Here is a 23,516-nt window from a genome sequence, read left to right as displayed (position 1 = left end):
GTTTTAGACTGAATGCCGAAATTTATTCTTATAAATTTTGTATAGTGGCAATTGCTACTATCTTATCAAGGTATTAACTGAAACTTTCCTGTTTAGCGGTTATTGAACGAGAAGACTGCGCGCTCAGTGACACTATCATGAAACTATATTGCAATTCCAAGGAAAGGAACAAACTCAACAACAATAAATATTTGACGCTTCGCTACGCTATACCGATGAAACATGGAAGAATAATCTCTTATATTCTGTTTCCGCACACTCTGACATCTCGCTCGACGTCAACGGTGTTGTCTCTTGTTCAACAAGATAGGCAACTATCACATGTTGCCCCTGGTTGCTGCTGCATTAATAGTTTGCCAGTTACCCAAATTAAGAATTTGCCTACCAGCTAAGCTAGATGATAAAAACTAAGCACAAAATCTACGCTATGTGTAATGCTAGTTTACAGGCTAATTTACTCGGCGTTTCTGGTTATTTACATGGACCTATTTGTTCGATACCACAATGTCGTTAATGGGGAAAATCTGCTTCACTGGCTATCACACCTTTGTGAGTCATCAGGTCATCAATGTATTTTTTCACTTTGCGATCCACTGCAATAGAAAATATTTGTTTTTAAATTAAATGTTCAAATAATTTAGTTTTAGATTTTTGTACAAATTCTATTGTTTGAAAAGAAAAATAATTTTTCTACCAGGAGTGTAACAGTTTATGACATCCTGAGCAATTGTTCTGATTCTGTAATCTCAACAAGTTCTTTATAAGCGAGATAAAGCGATATGACTAAAAGTGCATGTTATCCTGCTTGTCTCTGATATTCTTAAGCCACACCTTGAGCTGTTTTTGTTTATATGAGATAACGTAGATTAACATCAGCAGTTGCCATGAAATCCATCCGATGGTAGAACGCGAAAACAAGTCGCTAGTTGAGACGTGACGGTACATCACGGTTAACATAATAACCGCTTAGCTTAAATTGCAATCTCGTCATAACTAACGTTTTGAGATGCGTTCATCCTCTGCTAATTAATTTGAAGAAAATTTTGTTTAAGACGTGTAGCAGAGCAGGCTATAATACTGTTACAGTGGAAGAAAAAGTTAATTTCTCTATCGATTTTCCGAACAATAGAGATAAAGATATATTTATATCAGGCACTATTTTCAATACTAAAAATCTCAGAGATATTTATGACATGTCCTTTTTTATAATACATAGCACAGTGCTTTGCACAGAATTGTAGAGCTTATTGATTATATTGAAATAACCGATACACCAACTTCTAAACCTAGTACTTACCGACAACTTCCACATCGTAGAACTTGTGCGAAATAGTTCGAGCGAGCCCCTTGAATAGCTCCTTCGATTTGATCTTCTGCTGGCGGTAGTACGGCATAAGGAAGCGGATGACGACATCGGCTAGATTTTTCTTGGAGACTTTTTCTTGCTCGATCTGTATGTTCTGTAGTTTAGCCGGCCCTTCAGAATTATGCGCCGCCTTTGGAATACTGGCCGCGGAGGATGATGCGGAAGTAGTGCTGCTCGAGGGTGGCAACGCTGCTATACTGGTAGTGCTGGTGTTGTTACTACTGCTGCTGTTACTGTTGAGAACAGTTGAGGATTTTTTCGAAGCTGTTGAAGTTGTTGCCGCCGTTGACGTCGAGAGGGATGATGACGAAGATGACGATGAAGACGTTCCGTTGCGTGCCGTAGCGTTAGAAACAGCGGCATTAAGCTTCTGTAACGTTGCATGTATTTGGGCGGCAGCATTGTATTGAGCAGCGGTTAATGATTTCATCTGAACGATAGGTACAGCCGGAGGTGATAGGTTCGTTGAAGAGCCCGTGGTTTTCTTGTGATCATATTGAATGACCATTTTCTCGGGAGAAGGTTCAAAAAGGTAATCATACGCTTTTTTCGAAGCAGGTTTTTCTCTTGGTGGTGAAATAGGTGCAGTTGATGGAGGTGGAGGCTTGCAGACAGGTTGCATATTCTGTTGGCTGTATATAGAATAACCTGTAGAATAACTCGACTCGACACTGTTGGGAGGCGGAGGCGGTGGTGTTTTGACTGGTGGTGGAGGTGGTGGGGCAATGTAGTCTAAAAGTTGATCCGCTAAAGAATCTGTTTTCTTCGAAACAGTTGGACTATCATCATCCCACATGTCATCGGTTGAATATAGGGCCCCTTTGCCGCTGCCAATAGTTGATGATTCGTAATTACTGTAACCTCTTGCGTTACTACCGCTATTGGCGCTAGTACTAGTATAAGCAGGAGAATAGTCTGTGTTCACCGAGGCTTTGCGATCGTAATGCGACACTCGTTTTTTAGAACTTGAATAGTTGTAACTTTCCATTGGAGATGGAGGTCGTTTCAAAGTAGGTTTCTCATCATAGTCACTATAATATCGTTTTTTCGGTCTGTGGTCATAATAATCATCATGTTCTTCTGCTCTGGATCTGGACTTTTTATGCTTTTTGCGGGTTTCTTCATAGTCGCGGGAGCGAGACCTCCGCGAACGATATGAATATCGATCACGAGACTTAGACCTATCACGTGACCGATGTCTCGATTTGCTTTTCGAAAATCCTCGAGATCTTTCCCGAGACAGGTCTCGTGCACGCGGAGTCAATGAGCGATCTCGTGAGGGATCCCGCGATCTTGTACTTGATTTTCTCTTTTTTGACTTGCGCTCTTTTCGATCCCAATCATCCTTGGATTCTTTTGATCTATGAGAGTATGAGTCACTAGAAAGAATTTCAACTGAAGGCGATCTTTGATCGTCCAATACGATCGTCTTAATGTCCTTTTTTGTTTCAGGAGTTGCGGTACTCGTACTTGCAGCACCATCTTCTGCTATATCCCATAAATCCCCATCGTCTAGTGTCGATGTACTGGGTTTGCTACTTTCATTACGACTATCGAATTTACTGAAATATGAATTGATTGATGTCTGATTCATACCGTCTCTGTTGGAGCTAATAAACTTGGAATTTCCACGACGGCGATCACCGTTACTACTTGCTTTATATCCGCTTGAACGTCGCTCGTCGTCATCTCGTAATTCGGCTACAACTTCATCACCGTATTTGCGTTTTAGCTCCGCTTCAATCGTTTTGAATTCACCGCCGTGTGAGTTACGTATTTTCGGAGTATAATTTTTCAAATCAGAATAGAGCATTTCGGACGAGGTAGCCGATTTGATAGCGGTAACCTGAAATAGAGTTTACAATTGTATCATTAGTTTTTTATTTACATAGAGAGAATGTGTATAAAATGTACACTGATAGTTTTCGACCTCACTGTTGAAAGGACAAATTGCCTAACCTCACTGCTGAAAGCGCAATCTGTCGTGTCTTCTGTTTTTGCTCATTTTGATATTCTAGCAGTTAACATTGGCAAATTATGATTAGCTTTTGTTGAAATTATGCAGAAGACTTCTTAAATGTCTTGATGAACAAATATTGTTAAATAATTTTAGTAATTTCGCTGACGGGTTATTGACTTGTGTGACCAACATTTCTAGTCCACCTTTGTGCCTTTAGGATCGTTAAGGTCATTTTCAATATTAAAATAATCAGCTACACTCACCCTCGACTCGAATTGTAGTGGCGTATGAAGCATTTCAATTTTTCTTATAAATATGAATAATGCAAAATTTGAAAATTTGGAAAGAAAAATTTGTATAAAAATCTTAAACAAACAAAAGAGTAAATTCTGCCGCATACAACAAAATCCTGCTAGGCCAATGTGATCTATACAGGTGTAGCGCTTTTGTTAAAGTAATGTCAAGGGAATCACGATGGCAGGGGGGATCTATTGGTGTCAAATTCCATACATGTGTGCGTTACCGCAGATGGTGTTTGGTCCATGCAGGCGTATGAAACTGAAGGGTAAAGAAGTAGCTAACATCTTTTTACGCTTCCTACACGTCCGACACAAAAAGAAAAAAAGCAAAAAAGTAACTTTGTTCGGGAGCTTACCAATACAGATTCATCCGAGGCTGAAGTTAGAGCGGGCTACTCACAAATACATTTTGTCCGAGGCAAAGTTTGTTGTGGGCTAGATTAGAGTGACTGTATACAGAGTGGCGACAATGTCAAAATTGGAATGATAATTATCTGTCAGTGTCATTCCAATCGAGCAGACGACCTATCCAACGCGTATGCAGGAAAGAGAAAGAAAAACCTTGGAAAAACCGCATTGCATACATTTGGGATGACTTGTCGCCACTCTGTATATAGTCACTCTAGGCTAGATGAGATGTTGGCTACACGAAAAATGTATGGGAATGACATTTGTGACAGTGGGGTGGGTCCATGCCACCCCATCGGCAGACAACCATGTTTTCGCCGCCAACATCTCGTGTGTGCGAAAATGAGATAGCATGTTAGCACTGCGTTTCACTCAACTGGCAGCAGTCTGATTTGGGCCCGCTGTCAAATTTTGAGCCCCGGACATGCTGTCGCTGACGTTTACTGCAGTTCGATATAGAGATGTCGATGGGGTGCTATGTACACTATTACTTAGGTACGGCAAACGCGGCATGTTTGTGTTCGTAATATGCTGAAAAGTATAGGTGTATTAGTGTCATCGTTGTACGGCACAATGTTTATGCTTTTTTATGCCCGTAGAAGAATAGGGCGAGATTGACGTCACCCTTGCTGTTTACATTATTTGCGCTGCTAACACAATCAAACGGTACGTTGTTCCACACCTCTACTACTTCACATAGGATGGGGTGGTCCATGCCGTTTGTACTCAATGTAATATAAACAGGTGTGGTAAAGTTGGTTAAGTGGTGTTAGTGCAATGAAGAAATTTCATCATGGTGTGAGTGAAATCGTAAATCGACCAATCACGATGAAGCGTGACGTCAAACTCCAAAAACAAACCCCATTGTCCGACGCGATTTGTTTTTGTAGTTTGACGTCGTTTTCTGATTTTACGCTACTAATACCATCAAATGTCTTCATCTGCCACACCTTTTTAAACCTCATTGGTTTGTACTGTTATGGACCAAACGGCGTGTGGTTGATTTCGAGCCAAGGGACTCGCAACTCTATTTTTGTCTGCTGCAGTTGACAGAACCTCAAACCCAAATGCGCAATTGTCGTTTGTATTGTTTTGATCCCGATAATGCATTTATCTGCTTTTTAGCGTAAATAAAGCAATCTATGAAACTTTTCGAAAGCTACATACATATACAGGCAAGAGCAGCAAATCGGTAAGAAAAAAAGTAGCAAGAGCGGCATTAAAAATTATGGTCACCTGCCTGCCCCTTCACATGTGAGTTTCACAATTCCTTACCGATAGATCCCCCCTGCACAATCGAGCGTGACGTCAGACTGCAAAAAACAAACCCCGACAAGCCAACAAGTCCGACGCCACGCGGTTTGTTTCTGTGGTTAGACGTCAATCGCTGATTTTTCGCTGTCTCTGGTAATTTTTCAAATAGACCTAAGTGACAATGAGAGATTCTCTTCGTACCCCTTGTCTTCCGTTTTTAACGCCGATACTAATGCATTTTAAAACATTAGCTTTGCATCGAGCTTGCTGAAGTATACCATACGCACACATCGGCGCGCCATTTGTTGTTGCTGTTGTTAGATTTTATCAAAAACATCCCATCAAGAAGACTGGCAACTCTGCCTAAAGTTGAGCGACAGTAACAACAATGTTATCTGCCGAGTTAAAGTTGAACTTTCACATACTAGTGTGTGTATATTAGAATATGGATGTACACAAACACGTATGCAATGCATTACCATGCTCGCACACATCTTTTCCCACCAATACATGTACACACAGCTTCAACTTTTGTCGGAAGGGGTGCGCTGTTGCTTCTGTTGCTCGTCATTTGTATGGGCGCGAGGAAGAGATGCCAGTCTTCTTGATGGAATGTTTTTGATTTTATACTGGTTTTACCAGGGGCTTGCGATGGGTGCCATGTTTTTGTTGCCAACATCTCAGCACATCTCGAAAAGGTTGGCAGCAAATTTACCTGTCAGACGGGCGCTTTTCTTGCAATAGCGCCCTTTGTTAAGTCGACTGTCAAACACCGTTCGTTAAGATAGGGATAGCACCCCGCTGGGTTTTACACGTTTGTTTTTGTTTCCCCCAGTTATACCCCGGTTGCCGGAGTTACTACCCAGGTAACCAATAAGCATTTCTAATGCAATTTAAATGCAAGCCAATGGCATTTAAGTTGCCCTAAATGATGCTTAAATACTATTTTGGCAAAATAAGCAGCTACTTTACTGCTAACTATCTTTTAGTGCTGAAAATGCTTATTTGCAGCTAGTTACCGACAAGAAGAATTTAAATAGAACTGTGGATGCCAAATTACATCAGTTATGCAGTCTGAAGGCTGATAAACAGCAACCTGCAGTATAAAACGCCAGAGATGCTAATAAACAATAAATAAATAAATAAATAAATAAATAAACGAGCGATCTACTGCTTATACTATAATGTTTATTGGTTACCTGGGTACCTAGCTAATTGTTTTGAAAATTTTCGTTTCTATGCATTTATGTAGCCGTGCAAAGTGGAAGAGATGAGACGCGAAGAGAATCTCTTATTGTCACATAGGTCTATTTGAAAAATTACCCGAGAAATGTCTTCTTCCAAACCCCTTTAAACCTCATTACTGCTCAATGTGGTATAAACACACAATGAGGTGTAAAAAGTTGTGGCAGATGAAGACATTTGATGGTATTAGTATAGCGAAAAATCAGAAAACGACGTCAAACTATCCAGCTTTTTACGAGCCATAATGGCGGTCGTGTTCGTAATATTTGAACAGCATTTTTGACATTTCCCTAATAAATCGCAGGTTTTCTTTCCGTACATTCCTTTAGTTTTACCGTGAACGCGCGGAAAGAAAACGGGCGATGTATTAGGGAAATGCCAAAAATGCTGTTCAAATATTACGAACACGTCCGCCATTATGGCTCGTAAAAAGCTTGATACGATTCCACCCACACCATGATGAAATTTCTTCATTGCACAATGCACTACACACTGACAGTCAGGGGCTTGCGATGGGTGCCATGTTTTTGTTGCCAACATCTCAGCACATTTCGACAAGGTTGGCAGCAAATCTACCTGTCAGACGGGCGCTATTTCTTGGATTTCTTGCAATAGCGCCCTTCGTTGAGTGGACTGTCAAACACCGTTCGTTAAGATAGGGATAGCACTCCGCTGCTGACAGTACCAACATCGCCGCCATCACCACACCCGCATATATCTCATTGCTCTATACACTCTTAAATGGTTCTACCTGTAAATAGGTCGAATTTAGTTTAAGCTAGATTGAAACTACTCAAAATGTGCTTAAAGTGTACAAACTCAGATTTTGAGTAGTTTTTCAACCAAAAACTAGGTTGTAAGAACTTAAAGTGCGTTATTTGGCGTAGAGAATAATTCAATTATCAGTGGCAAGCAGCCAAAATTGGTTGAAATTTTTACCCAAAGTTCGAGTTTGTACACTTCAAGGGTATTTTGAGTAATTTCAACCTAGCTTCAACTAAATCTGACTCTGACCTATTTACAGGTAGAATCATTTAAGAGTGTACGTTCTGTGCGTTTAGACCCAGACACAATGCATCAGAGCTGCCACAAAAAAAGTTATTTGTGCAAAATTTGGCACCCATCAATTATTTCAGTTGTTGATTTCTGGCTCTACTAATGTTCCTGAATTTACTAGTACTCCATAAACTATTTGTGTTATTTAAAAGATTAGGTCGAGAAAATAAAATACTCCGGAGAAAACGGCAGGGTCCTAAATTTATGCATGCACAAATATCTGTATTTATGGCAGCTCTGCAATGCATACGGGTTTTACAATACGTTGCGAAAATTTGTCAGTTTTTCCATGGGTTTTCTGTCAAATTTCCGCAATGTTACAGAATCCGTATGCATTGTGTCTGGGCCTTTTCACTCAGTTGGTCAGTTTCACTCAAGGGGTTTCCAACAGCAATGATTACTACGCACCTTTGAAAAAAGCTACTTTTGATTACTTTTCTGATTACCATTAATTTTTAGTAATCAATCTCTTGATCTCTTAAACGATTACCAATGATTACTTGAGATCAGTGCTGTTAATATTCATCAGCATAACGTTCAAACTTCTGGATTATCAGTCTACCTTCCATTGAAAATCTGCTTGCTTTGATTAAACGTACATAATAACTAAATGCAGCAAGCATGAACTTCATGCACGAAAATATAGAATATCAGCGCCCTGTGATATTGTAACAAACTGATATTCACGTTTGAGCAGTGAAAATCAATAAAAAATTATGTTGTGGTTTAGCATCTATTGCGATCAGCTGTTGGACATAAGATTTTTCTTTTCATTAACTGCATTTAAAATTGTTTTTTACCAGAAGTGAATATCATCTTCTGGATTTGAAAATCACTTTCTCCTGTTCTATTTTCACGATATATTGAACTTGTATACTACGTATATTTATTACATATTGAATATTTATGCAGGAAGTGATTTACCCCGTGATCTCAACAGCAATTTTCAAATAGTGGGCCCTATTCTCACAATCACCTCACCTAAATTTTTTAGGTGAGGTGACAAATTGCTATCCTCACAGTCACCTGGGTGACTCCGCTCACCGGGGTGACTGTACAAATCAAATGGGGCCTGTAAGGTGAGGTGACTTTAGGTGAGGTGACAGGAAAGTGAAAGAAGTGAGGTGAGGTGAAGTGACTGTAAGAATAGGCCCTAGTAATAAATTGGAAGCTGTTTCTCATTGAATAAGTGCTTATATATTACAAAAATATGTTTTAAATACTTTTTTCCACATTTATTTATGTAACTTTTAAATCACAAGCCCAATCATCATGAAATTTGGAAGTTATGGGTTTCAAAGACCCCCCCCCATTCATATGCAATCAAATTTTTTCAAATCGGTTAAGGGACCTATGAGAAAATAAAGTCTCAGATTTTTCGTATTTTTATACATGACTTTTGAACTAAAAGTCCGTTCAATATGAAATTCACACACACACACACACACACACACACACACACACACACACACACACACACACACACACACACACACACACACACACACACACACACACACACACACACACACACACACACACACACACACACACACACACACACACACACACACACACACACACACACACACACACACACACACACACACACACACACACACACACACACACACACACACACACACACACACACACACACACACACACACACACACACACACACACACACACACACACACACACACACACACACACACACACACACACACACACACACACACACACACACACACACACACACACACACACACACACACACACACACACACACACACACACACACACACACACACACACACACACACACACACACACACACACACACACACACACACACACACACACACACACACACACACACACACACACACACACACACACACACACACACACACACACACACACGGTAGTTCCGGGGGGGTTAAGGTTAGACGCCCGTGAGGTTTTTAGTGGGTTAGAGTCCCACACTGTGCCACATACATCATTAGTGTGCCTGGCATAGAGCGTTTCCTCACGTAAAAAAAACACACACAGAGAGAAAATGCTGTTAAGTGATTTCTATACCTTTATACTATATTTTCATATAGTACACACTTAAACGATTCGGTAAAATTTACCGAAATCTAAACAGCTGAACGTTCGGTAAAATTTTTTATTGCACCAAACATTACGAATGATCTGTAAACATCGATTGGCACCATCGAAATTTTTACCGAACGTTCAGCTGTTTAGATTTCGGTAAAATTTTACCGAATTCGGTGCTTTTTGTTAAGTGTGTAGAAAGGCAAACATTTACAACTTCGCTCCGGTATAAAATTAGATTTTTACAATACTGGTGCGGAAACGTTTTCCTGTTTGGCCTGAAATTCTGGACCAAAATCAGAATTTGGATCACCGTAGCAGATGCCCTAAGTCCAATAGTTTTTATTGTCAGCTATAAAATTTATGGCCTATATTTGATGATAAATATCCCAAAAGAATTTGATTTTATCAGCATTTTCATATCAATTATTAATGATGAAAAATTGATTATATTTCAATATAGATTAACTCAATCATTGACTATATTTTGATTCATCTTTAAAAAATGATAAAACTTGATTTAAATAAATGTTTAATATTGATGTATTTGATGTTTTTATTTATCAATTTCCTGGTGGTCTATTTGAGTTCAAAGAATGCATAATTTAAGCAAGGCACCGCTCAATTAATCTAAGTACGGCACCTATGGCAAGAACAGCTACTCGCTCAAGAAAACATACGTGCTGAGTTGAGCATGTGAGTCGAATTTCAACCACGTTGCTGACGGTGATATTCCGTACAGTCGACGTTGACAATACGCACAGCAGTTTCCGACGACGACCGCCATAGCACTAAATGTATGAGACAGCGAAATATTTTCTAGAATTGACCTTTGTAGGGAATTGATGTCATATAAAGTTTTCAGTTCAGTTTGTGCCAACAGCTAGTGTAGTTTAATTTTTTTAATAGTTAAAATTATAACTTATTTGCAACACAAAATACGTTCGAAAGATAAGATGCATTCAAGTAGAGAAAATTTTGTAGTTTGAGGATATCGTTCAGAGGCAAACAAATATTCGCTATGTAAGCACAAATCGAGCTCCTGTACTCTAATGGAACTGCCATATGGAAAGTTTGTGAAGATTTGGTTCAAAGTTTTGTCTATCCTTTTCACTCTTTAACAAACCTGTGCATTGACTTCACAAATAGAACAAACTTGGGAAGGTGGCAGCACCGTTTCGCGCACATAGCGAATAGTTGATTCAAGATACCGGTGTGTGGAATAGTAGCGCAGGGAGTCTATCGTTTCACGTCTTACCTCGTTGGTGGTCAAGTGGGAAAAGAGCGTAAGGAGTGGTTTTTAGTCAAACTATGGAGGTCCTCTTTACTAGTATTCTTGTGGAAACCCAGTGGTCCATATTGCCCACCTGTATGTCAGGTTGTCTGTTTTTCGTTATATCGGAGAACAGTAATGACAGTAGTTTGGAATATTTTTTTATTGAGATATCGGAAACGAAACGTATTTATTGAAATACAGCAGTCTTATTTGACTAAAAAAAAACAGTAAAACAACAAACCTCAGAGATCAGCAAAATCAAGTGCCGAGTCTCGGTGCTACAATATCGTTTTACGTTCGTCAAACCCAGCTGCAAAGAACCAGACCGTTTTGCCGAGATTCTGGAAAGCATTCTCACAAATACAATGTGCGCGTGCAACAGCAGTTGTGAAAATCGTGAAAATTGATGAAGTTTAATAGGGTAATTAGTGAAAAGTGAATCTGGACTGGACCAATGGATGGTAGTAAGATTTTTTTCATGGCAACTGAAATGTGAAAAGAGGTTAATTTTTTTCATATTGTGTGTCTAGGTTGACAATTCTTTTAAAATAAACAAAAATAATTTTTTTACACAGCTTGCATAATTGTGTAGATTTATTATAAGTTTTAAAGATTTAAATGCAACACAAATTTCATTTTTATCATATTAATACTGAAGTACGGTATTGATATTGATATTGATTTTGGACAAAAACATTTACTTAAGAGTAACAAATTTTCTTTGCTCCCCCACACGATTTTCAAAGGAAGGAGGGGGCGGGGTGTGGTAACAAAAACTTTTAAAATAATTTGCAATAACCCCAGAAAGCGCTTATAAACGAAGATAAGATTGTAAAGGAGTTGTAAAAAGTGATTGTTCTAAATTTGTGGTAAAATTCATGTGCTGTTATTGCGATAATTATAGCACAGTATTCAAGATAGTACCATAATCAATAATATGCTCAGTTCCATTGTGCATCAAGATGAATATGGAAGCATTTTTTGGCTTCTGCGACGCTACTACCAGCAACCGTTGCGAGGTTGTAAAAACATCTCGTGTTGACGAAAGACTGCTGCGCTAAGGAGAAAACATCTCGTGTTGGCGAAAAACTGCTGAATTTAGTTATCAGAAGAATAAACAGGTAGGTAGAATCTTTAAGATGTTTAATTATTATTTAAAGATGTCTTTTCTAGGTTAACGACATATGCTATTGGGTTGTACGAGCTACGGAATAAAAGATGACGCCGGCCGCTGCTATGGCAGGCCCAGGATTCGGATTGTAAACGATGGTGATACGCTAATTACAACAACCGTGCACAATCACCAAGGCGATGCCTTGGGTAAAGGCAAATGAAACACATTGGTACCGCAGCGTATTGAAGCGAAAAGCAACACACTAAAAAGCTAACACACTAGTGTTTTGTAAGTAGCAAGTGCTTGCATAGGTTCGTCATCCCGGATAGTAAACAAGTTACATTATAACCGGTTTCCTGGATAACCCGCGTTAAGAAACGCGGCTAACCTTGCAAGTCGTAAGGGCCTCCATAGTGTCGTAGTCCTGCCAGTAAAAACCAGTTAGATTTAAACTTCTCGGTCGGTGGCTATCTACATTAGACGTAGGAAAAGGCACGATTATAACCCAACCAGACGCGTCGCTATCTTGATGAGTGGATTTTGCAGTCTCCTTTTGTCCAGCGCCTCAATGGTTCAAAGGTACAAGTACCTTTTTAGACAGTGCAGTCGATATCGCATGTGTCACGGAAACTTGGTTAAACGAGAAAATTAACGATTCAATTTTAATGATCAATGACTATCAGTTCATTAGACATGATCGGGAATGCAGATTAGGAGGAGGTATTTTGATATACATAAAAAATGGTCTGAAATTTAATATCATTGATAGATCTACACGTGCTGACGAAGGATCGTATACTGAATATGTGGTTATCGAAGTTTGTGCTCCCGCCGAGAAGATTTTACTTACTGCATTTTACAATCCCCCTGAAGTTGACTGCTGTAATCTCTTTGAACATCTCTTGGTTGAGTTTGGAGTTATGTACGAAAATGTTCTATTTTTAGGTGACTTCAACACAAATTTGTTAAATAAAGGGTCCCCCAAAGTCTCCAAATTTAAATCAGCTTTAACTGAACACAATATGGTTAGCTTAGGAACCGAACCTACTTATTTTCACAGTACTGGTTCGTCTCAATTAGATCTGATGCTATCAAGTAATATTTCAAAAGTCTTACGATTCAATCAAATTGATGTCCCCGTACTGTCAAATCATGACATGATATTTGCTTGCCTGGATTTCGACGTGTGCAACACACTCAACACACGTGTTTTACAATATCGTGATTACAATTCGATGAATGTTGACGGTCTTATCAACGCTTTCAATACATTGGACTGGACTAACTTTTACAGAATCGGAGATCCTGATTCACTGCTTGATTTTTTCAGTACCCAAATGCTAAACTTGTTTGAAAATTTTGTGCCTCTTCGAAATATCTCTGGAACCCCCAAAATTAATCCTTGGATTAACAATACTATCCGTAAAGCAATGGTCGATCGTGACCTCGCATATAAAGTGTGGAAAAGTACAAAAAATGAAAATGACTATGGTCTTTTTAAGTTGCTTCGCAATAGAGTAAATTTGCTTGTTCGATCTGCAAAGGAGACTTACTACGAAACACGTCTAAATCATAACTTATCTTCAAAAGAATTATGGAAAACAGTAAAATCTCTAGGTATCGGTAAGACCAAGATGCAATCTCCTTCCAATTTCAGTTCCAACGAAATCAACATAAATTTTGTTAATAATTTCTCAAGCTCTTGCAGTGATCCTAGAGACGATTTACCAAATGAGGTCCACCAGAATGCTTTTTATTTTAGTCCAATTGATGAAATCGAAGTTATAAACGCACTCTACCACATGAAATCAAATGCAATTGGCTTGGATTATCTCCCGATTAAATTTTTAAAGCTAATTAATCCACTAATTATTAAACCAATAACACATATTTTTAATGCAATAATTAGTAGTGCGAGCTTCCCTGGTCTATGGAAAAGATCCAAAATTATTCCAATTAAGAAAAAGCCTGGTAACTCTCTACAAAACATGCGTCCGATCAGTATTCTCAGTGCACTCTCAAAAGTATTTGAGCGAATAGTAAAAAAACAGATGGAATATTTTATAGAAAGAAACAATCTTTTTAGCAAGTTTCAGTCAGGCTATAGAGCTAAACACAGCACTAAGACGGCAATGCTGAAGGTATTTGACGACATCGGAATTGTTTTAGATCAAGGACGACCCGTTGTTCTTATACTCCTGGACTGCTCAAAAGCCTTTGATACCATTTCTCATAAAATTTTGTGCAAGAAATTAATAACAAACTTCAGATTTTCCATACATGCCACTAGTTTCATAGAGTCGTACCTAACTGGACGTTCGCAGGCAGTCTTTAGCAATGACATTCTTTCCTCTTTCCTCCCTATCACATCCGGAGTGCCTCAGGGTTCTATACTTGGTCCAATTTTATTCTCGATGTACATAAATGACCTGCCCAGCATCCTCAAGTATTGCAGAATCCACATTTTTGCTGATGACGTCCAAGTTTATTACGATTATGTAGATGACTCGGCTGAGAGTATTTCAAATAAAATTAATTTAGATATAAAAAGTATATCTCAATGGTCCGTTAGAAACAAACTATCTTTAAACGTAAACAAAACGCACGCCCTCTTCATTAACAATAATAGTAGAAACGTTTCCAAGAAACCCATCTTGGTTTTAGATGATAATATTATTGATTTTGTAGAGAGCGCTCAAAGTCTTGGAATAACAATACAATCAAATTTAAATTTTGATAAATATATTTTATTACAATGCGGTAAAATATATTCTTCCTTAAGAACGCTTTACACAGCTGCGGCATTTCTATCTGTTAATACCAAACTAAAATTGTTTAAAAGCCTGATACTTCCTCATTTCATAGCATGTGACTTTCTCCTGTTCGATGTTTCTTTCTTTGCCAACTCCAAGCTTAGAGTTGCCCTAAACTCATGTGTACGGTACGTTTTTAATTTAAACCGTTTTTCACCAGTTTCGCATTTGCAATATCAACTGATCGGTTGTCCTTTTAATAATTTTGCCAAATCGAGATGTTGTTTATTTTTATTCAAACTTGCGAAGACTAAACAGCCTGGTTATTTATATGAAAAATTAATCTCATCTCAAAGTAACCGATATTATAAATTTTTATTGCCACGACACTTTACTGCAAAATATAGCAATTCCTTTTTCGTTAGGGGTACAGCTTCCTGGAATTCGCTGCCAAATAATCTAACTCTCATTCAATCATCATCGGTATTTAAAAGGAAAAGTATTGAGCACTTTAATTCAATTTAGTTTAACTTAATTAAAATTTAAATGAAAATAATTTAAGTAACGTTTATATTGTTATGTTACTACTACCACCATTTTGCTAATTCAATTCGGAGTAACGGTTTAAAAGACAATGTCTTATGTTACTAGCATAATGATAATAAATAAAAATAAAATACCAGCGAATCACATGCCCTGGCGGGTGTTGTGGGTTCGAATCCGGTTATAATCTCAGATTATAGCTTGGTTCGGCTCATGCACCTTCCAGCATTGGACAAAAGGTAGGAGTCAAAACAAGTACTTGTTAAGCGTAGCTACCAATATCCCCCCCCCTCCTCACCGTTCCGCTCTTCCCCCTCCTTCACCAAAAAATTTTTATTTCTTTCCCCTACCGTCCCTTCATCAATAGTAGAACCATCGTTTTAAAAAAATATCAATATATATGTATGACCGCATTTCAAGGTCAAGACTAAAAACATGAGATTAGTTTAAGTTACATTAAACTTCTCGTCCGGTAATTTAACTTCAATAGACGAAAGAAGAGACATAAGACACAACTTGTGTGTTGGCAGCAGATCTATCTGTCATGCGGGCGCTTCTTCTGAAATAGTGCCTTTTAATAAGTCGACTGTCAAACAACGTTCGTTAAGATACGGACAGCTTACCTAAGATTTTATGGGTTGCAATTCTTATAATATTTTTGCAATATTGAGTCTGGTTTTTCCCAATATCCTAGACATGCCAATGAATTCAGATGAGGGTTTTCATGGAGATGTTTGTGAAGAACATTTTTAACAAATTCATTTAACAGCTGAGTGGAATGTGTTGTGTAATAAACCCAAACTAACGGTGGCCTATCTTGCCTATCATTGTCATTATACCCTTATCACCCCTATTAATTAATATCCATTTCGTAATATTCATTATGCAAGATTAAAACGAATGTAGACACTTTATTTTCAGGATTATCAAATTGATTATGTTACGTTCAAATAACGGAAACAGCCTGTCACATTTTTCTAAAATTGACATAGAGGAAATCGCATGTGTATATAGATGTCATCACGAGAACAAAAATGTGCTTCCATGTGATTGGTTGATTCATCAATTGTAACAGTGCTTGATGTTTATACATTTCGTAAACACTGAGGTTCAAAAAAATAAATCTCGCCTGATTTTTGAATAGGTCATAACTGCAAATGAGAGATTCTCTTTATGCTTTTCCTGTCTTACGTTTATTACGGTTGCAAGAAAGCATTCCAATGCAATTTTTCTTATTGTTTAGCTAGCTTATGACGTGTCGCAAACAACCATTTCGTGCGAAAAAGATGTCGTCAAGCGTATTTGAACTGTCGTGATAAGCGTAAGAAAGGAGACACGAACAGAATCTCTCGTTTGCAGGAAGGATTTATTCAAAAATCAGGCCAGAAATTGTTTTTAGCAACATATTCAATTTGTAGAAAAATTTTTGATCGATAAACATAAATATTTTTCGAATTGGTTGAGAAATAACTGAGTTATTAGCGGTCAAAATGCGACTACTTTTCATGTAGAACGCAATTTCAGGTTTTAAAATACAAAAATTACTTACGTGTTTAGCTATAGACCTCCTGTACAAACTGGCAACCGTACTGTTTGTGAATGCTTCGTATTCCATTTCAACGGCTATGTCTTCAAAGTCTTTGTAAACTAGATCTTGTTCCGGAGGGTCAGAGGACTTGCATGCTTCTACATTTTTCCTAAGTAAATCGGCCAGCAGGGTCAGATGAGCTTCCCGGGAAGAAATCGTTAGACCGTTCACCTTGACAGTTGTTTGCATTGCATATTTCACTCGACTAATTGACGCGGATTTGTGCATGTCTAAATCTTTCGCGGCAGCAGCTTTTCGCAGTGCAAACTGCTTTTGTATGAGCAGTTCAGACTCTTGCTTAGCCCTTTTTTCTCTATCATCACTGTCTCCGGCTTCGTCATTTTCATTATAATCATTTTCGAAGCCTTTGCGACCTCCTTCGTAAAGATCCTCGAAATTGTCATCAAAGCCTATTTTCGTTTTTAGCTTTCCTGACACTGATAGTTGCTGAAAGGTTTCAATAGCTTTTTCTACCTTTTTCGGGTTCGAACACACGTCACACATATCAATGCACTCTGGGGGATCATCACCAAAAAAGTCTGAAAAAAGTCTATGTCTACAGCGGGCCGATTCGCAGTAATCAACAATTTTCTCAAAATTTCGAACTGCCAGTTTTGCATTATCTTCTTTGGCTGTGTCTTTTGCTTTCTGTAAATCTTGTTGGAGCAAAAAATCAATCGATTTACACTGATCGCGACAATGATAAACCCGACAATACGATTTTTTCCCATCGCGCCCTGCTCGCCCAGATTCCTGGTAGTATGCTGCAACACTTTGTGGAACATCCCAATGAATGACAAATCGTACCGAAGCTTTGTCAACGCCCATACCGAAGCTAATGGTGGCTGCAATGATTGGATATTTCCCGTCCATCCAGTCTTCCTGGACCGACACGCGCTCAGACTGTTTCAAGCCAGCGTGGTAGGCCGCAGTTTTTAAACCAAGCTTTGTCAAACTATTAGCCACACGCTCTGTTGTTTCCCGTGTGCGGCAATAGATTATGCCACATGCTTTCTTACTCTGTAACGAAATATAATATAAAGAACATTTTAGACATATTATTACTGATACTGAACAGTAAAAAGTATAGAAATTAATTGTTTTATCATCATAGCTACATTAATGCGTTATATTGGTTATATTACTTACTGGCTTGATGTCAATATCGTCCTTATCTAAAATACTTTCGATATAGTCGCGTAGATGAATATAGTCATCTTGGATAGAATTTTTGAATATTATATCGTAATAGAGATTCTGCCGGAAACAAGGTGTTTTGAATTTAGCTATCGGTGCCTTTAGTCGCAAATTTTTGAAAATATCATCAACCACTTTCTGGGAAGCAGTAGCCGTCAGCGCAATCCACGGAATTGATGGATACTCGGATCGTAGTGATCCAAGCTTTAGGTAATCAGGCCGAAAGTCATGTCCCCACTCACTGACGCAGTGTGCCTCGTCGACAACAACATATGCAACCTTTTTGTGTTTGACTAGCATTTTGAGAAGTTCTTTGAAGGTTGCCGTATTTGCCTGCTCTGGTGTTATATAAAGAAAGCGAATGTCCGTGCGGACACTCTTCAAGTCGTTCAGCACTCGCTCACGGTCCTTATTGCTCATTTTGGAGTTGATGGAACTGGCTGGAATTTTCAGTTTAGCCAGGGCGTCGAGCTGGTCTTTTATTAATGCCAACAAAGGAGAAAACACAATTGTTACTTTGTTATCCTGCATCACTCCAGGTAACTGAAAACAGAGGGATTTACCCGAACCGGTTGGCATCGAAACGTAAACGTCGCGTGTTCCTGAAACATGAAAGTTAAGATGTTACTCTGAAAACAGCCTAATAAGACAATTTACTTCACAACAATTCGTGGAAGTGAAATTAAGATTACAATTTCGTAAAATTAGATCTGCTCAAAAATTAGTTAAGGCAAAATTATCATTTTACGAATAGAATTTATTGTTAGATAATGGAAATTAGTTTCAATAGCTATGTATTACAATTGCAGTTTTTAGATTTAGTTTTTTAAATGCAGAAGAAAAGATTAGAGCAAGAGTCTAATAAGGCAGCACTGCGAATTTACAGTGTGCCAGGTATTGCGGAAACGAGAATTCTGGCGAAAAATTATACTATACTATAACTATATAGTACTACTATACTTAATGAATCGGTGAATCGGGAGTTTGATCTTAAATGTTAACACTTACTTGTTATGATGGTTTGAATAGCTTCCTTTTGTAACGAACTTTTAAAATCGCTGTGACCAAAATATTGTTTCAATTTCTCCTGGAGAATTCCTTCGGAACTTGCCTCTTCCTTCTTGATTCTTTTTTCAAAAATACTAGCTAACTTTTTCGCTGGTTCCGGCTTTTCGTCAGTAAAGCTCAGCTTTGGACTTTTCTTGCTTGTTTCATCTTCCGGATCAGAAGAAACCTCATGTTTAATCGTCGGAGATGAATTATTCAATTCATCATCTGAGAGGTCCTCCAGAAATGACTTTGCTCCATCCAGGTCAGGCTCAGCCTTAATACATATATCGGGTTTATGCTCGACATTCGGCAACTGTTCCAGTTTATTTTGTTGATATTCAGTTTCCATGTTTTCATTTGCGATCTCTCCGCTATCCTGAACGTCGTTTTCTGAGTTTATACAATTTTCTGATATTTCTTCATCTTGCAATTCACCGGGTTCTGGACTACTGCAACTAAGTTTATCATATAATTCATCGTCCCTGAGGCCTCCATCGCACTTTTCTTCCAGTTCTGATTTGACCAAAGGACTGCTACATTCTTTGCTGATGTCATCCAATACTTCTTCTTGGATATCAGTTTCTGTATTTGCCGAATTTATACCATCGGTGGGTGTTGCATTTCCGATTTCTTCTCCATGGGTCAATCCTGCCTCTTCGGCTACAGAAGACACACTGTTTTTTTCTACTTCATTATCCACCGGGTTATCCACATTACTTTCATTTTCGGCACAATTATCAGACTCGCAATCCGGTTGCTTTAAGCTTTCATCAACTTTATTTGAAGTTGTTGTACTTTGCGAAGCCGAATCTTCGCTGGAATTAGTCGTATCACTAGTAGCATCGGTCGACATATCTACTTTTTTAGATGCCAAGCAGAAACTCGTGAAATATCGTGTACTTGAATTCCGGCCTATCGAACCACACCGTCGAATATTCTTTTAAAAGTCAACCCGTTGGGAGACTACAACCAGATACAGTATGCACGCTATCTCAATACATATTTACGTAAGACGAATCGTTAAATCACTGGGTAAAATATCAAAATACAATTATAAATTTGAAAAATAACACCACACGAAACAATTTTCGCGGCCGAACCAAAACTTTTCTTTCTGTAACGTCAAAATCGTCAAACAAAAGATGGCGAAGCGTGCCCTGCGAATGTCATTTTATGGATTAAAATATGTATACACTCTACCAGAAAAGTACCCAGCGCTATAGTAAAAAATGACATTTGGTAAAGTTAAATGTTTACATTATTTAGGTAAATTTTACCTAAACAATGTTTAGCAAAATTTAGATTATATTGCAAATTGCATCAACAACGCGAAATACAAAGAATCTGCAGACAAAATGCAAGTAAAATCCCAGCAGCGAGCTGTCATTTATTTATGTCAAATCTTTGCGAGCCGTCAAATTGCTGATTACCAAACAGTAGATGCAGAAGAAAAGTAAGATAGTAGATAGGGTTCGGGATCGTTTGGTTGGTTATTTCAGTATAATCAATATACCGTGGACACCCGTTCGTTTGACCGTTTTTAATCTGAACACTTTTTAATTTGAACCCCGTTGGTTTGCACGACGTGCAAATTAAAAATGGTTCAAACGTCATTCTCAATATGATATCATTTGCTTATGCAGACAATGCACATAAACATGATTCGTTTGTGCTGATCTAGCGTGCTTAATCTATTTCACATTGCGATTTCCCAACGATTATGGTATAAATCCGATCGGAGAATGAAATATTCGCTGCTTGCAATTGCCAACTGAATCAAACCACCAAACAATAACAAAGAGTAGGGCAGCCAGTTTACACAAGTTCCAGCATATTTAGGGTTACCAGTTGTTCAAATTTAAAACTAACCCCGTTAGTTTGCATGAGGAATCGTTCAAACGAGCGGGGGTCCACTGTATATGTATGTTTCGCATACATACATACGCGCACATACAAAGATGTAAATATGCAAATATGCAATCATACAAACACAGACGTAACACTGAAGCCTCATTCCATCGTCAATAAAAACGATCATTTCAAATATTCGCTTAAGCCAAGACTCAAACAAAAGTCGCTGCGCGAGAACGTCGCTCGGCTGCGCTGGCGCTGTTGTCAGATAATCAAGCAGATGTTGGAAAATTCGCCAGATGAAAGTATACATCGAGCATCGGCAATGGATTTTATCATGAGAATACAGAGAAGCGAATGGTTCAATTCGCCTGCAACTAATGAGCCACATATGAAGTAATTTGCGGTTTCGTCAATAACGAGAATGACATTAGCTGCGGATCGTTTATGTAGGAGTGAGAGGGGAGTAAAGAGTGGAGGAGAGGATCCGGGAGTTTGGAATTTGATGCTCTTGATATTATTCCTACTGCAAACAGCTTCAGCGAGGTCCACAGCTAATGTCAAAAAATCTTTCGTGGTGGAATACTTCATATTCATTCATATATGACATCGTTGAATATACGAATATCGTGTGCAACGCAAAAGTGCGTGAATTGTCAATTGTTGCGCAGCTAAGCACTCGTCTACTGCAATTTGATGATTTTGAACAAATGAAATCAAATTTTATTTGGCAAAACCGCTTACTATACCGATAAACTAATATAAAATAAGGTTCCAAAGCCATCTGTGTAAAATTTCTCACAAAATTCGTGTAAAATGCGTTTTTGCATATCAACTTTGCACGCAATAACCTTCAAATCTTATTATTGCACACCTCACGCCCAACTGCTGCACAGCTTTTGTTTTGATTTTTCCTCATTATTACTTTGGAATTTTGGCCAAATTGTTTTATTTGTGGACAAAGCCACTTACGTATACATATACATTAGAATTACCTTAGCATCCGTTAAGACCTGAAAACCTCGCAATAAACGGTGAAAACGGGAAAAATCGAGATTCGGAAAACTACGGCTACCACTGTTTGCGTTGATAAACAAAAGGCAACACCGCGGGGAAGTGAACTGTCAAATCGGTGTTGCAGAAAAACAGGAGTTAAGGCAAGCAAAGCAAGTGTGCAATAAAATTGGAAGGAGAGTCATTAGTTGTTCCAATTATTGAACATACGAATTTATCGGCAATTTGTGTTAGAAAGACCCAATTTTATTCATTTATTGAGTATAGTAAGTTTCTATCAATTCTACGAAACCCATAGAAGATGTTTATTTGTATCTAACGTTCGGTGAAAGCTTATTTTGTAAATCAACTTCCTTAATAATTCTGACAAGAAAATCGTATGGTATCGTATGGCGAAATTCAGCCACATGTAACAAAATTCATTTTTATGCTTAAAAATCATGTCGATTTACAGGAAAAAGGGTAACATTCACTGGATGATGAAATTGTATAGCCGATGTTGTCAAATTACATTTAACATAATAAACCGGCGAGAAAAGGTGCTACGTAGTGTGCAATAATTGGGTGGTGTGCAATAATTGGCAAATTACCCTAATACTACTTTGAACTATTCTCTGTTCATGGATATATTTTATTTTGAATACCTTCCTTTCCTTTCTTCTTCTCCTAATATCTCGATTACTGGTATATATTTTAATAATTTTTTGGGCAAGCTCTTTAAGCCTACGGTCACCAACCGTATGCCAGTTGCAACTCAGTTACCTAAAGTTGACTGATGTTATAAGTCATGCAAAAATATTCAAAATGTGATATCACTGCCAAGAGGATACGCAATTGTTGTTACGACCGAAGTTGTAAGTTCAAAGCGTTCGGATACCATGTTGATAAAGAAGACACGACTGTTAAGCTTCGGAGGTCAGAATGTACTAATCCAATTATTTTACTATTGTTCTCTCTTAGTGAAACTACAAATTGTAAGAATCTGATAAAAATGTTGCACAGAACACTGCCATTCATACCTGATTTCATTTAACAAATATATGCATGTTTCTAGTCATTTATGACAATAAAATAAACAAACATACATATAAAACATACACATAAACAACATATTTTCCTAACAAACTGTTTAAAATTTTAAAAATGTCAAGATTTGTACCCGCATTCGTAGTGCATTCCTTGTTCGTGTCCCTAAGATACAGATGTTCATACTTTTTATAAAAATAATTTGTTGCATTTCAAATCACTCCAGATCATTCCGTATATTATACAGATTCATTTAAATACACTCGTTAGTGTGAAAATTAACAGTATGTATGTTATCTAAATATAGCTTCAATTCCATGGCCATACGTGACTACTAGCGTGACTATGATCTTTTGCTGTGTTTAATACCACTGCCACTTATATTACATTTGCATGCAATAAGTCATGCAAGA

At 38.1% G+C, this 23,516-nt stretch overlaps 1 protein-coding gene across 1 annotated transcript; it reads right to left on the bottom strand.

Moving 5' to 3' along the window:
• Nucleotides 1-13: 13 nt before the first annotated feature.
• LOC128741277 (uncharacterized) lies at nt 14-20,303 on the bottom strand. Its single transcript, XM_053836968.1, has 5 exons — nt 19,171-20,303; nt 18,115-18,764; nt 16,927-17,985; nt 1,298-3,212; nt 14-593 (listed from the first exon to the last, which is right to left on the bottom strand). The coding sequence occupies exons 1-5, from the start codon at nt 20,063-20,065 to the stop codon at nt 511-513; spliced, it is 4,602 nt and encodes a 1,533-aa protein (XP_053692943.1). The 5' UTR covers nt 20,066-20,303; the 3' UTR covers nt 14-510.
• Between the last annotated feature and the right edge of the window lie 3,213 nt (nt 20,304-23,516).

Source organism: Sabethes cyaneus, chromosome 3 (assembly GCF_943734655.1).
Source record: "Sabethes cyaneus chromosome 3, idSabCyanKW18_F2, whole genome shotgun sequence".
Taxonomy (NCBI): domain Eukaryota; kingdom Metazoa; phylum Arthropoda; class Insecta; order Diptera; family Culicidae; genus Sabethes; species Sabethes cyaneus.
The sequence above is the reverse complement of the archived record's forward strand: the minus strand, read 5'-3'. Positions and strand labels throughout refer to the sequence as shown.

Coding starts and splice junctions, on each gene's coding strand:
- LOC128741277 (XM_053836968.1), bottom strand. CDS start 20,065: ATGTCGACCGATGCTACTAGTGATACGACTAATTCCAGCGAAGATTCG. Junction 17,986..18,114: donor ACGATATTGACATCAAGCCA/GTAAGTAATATA, acceptor ATTTCGTTACAG/AGTAAGAAAGCATGTGGCAT. Junction 594..1,297: donor CTACGATGTGGAAGTTGTCG/GTAAGTACTAGG, acceptor TTTCTATTGCAG/TGGATCGCAAAGTGAAAAAA.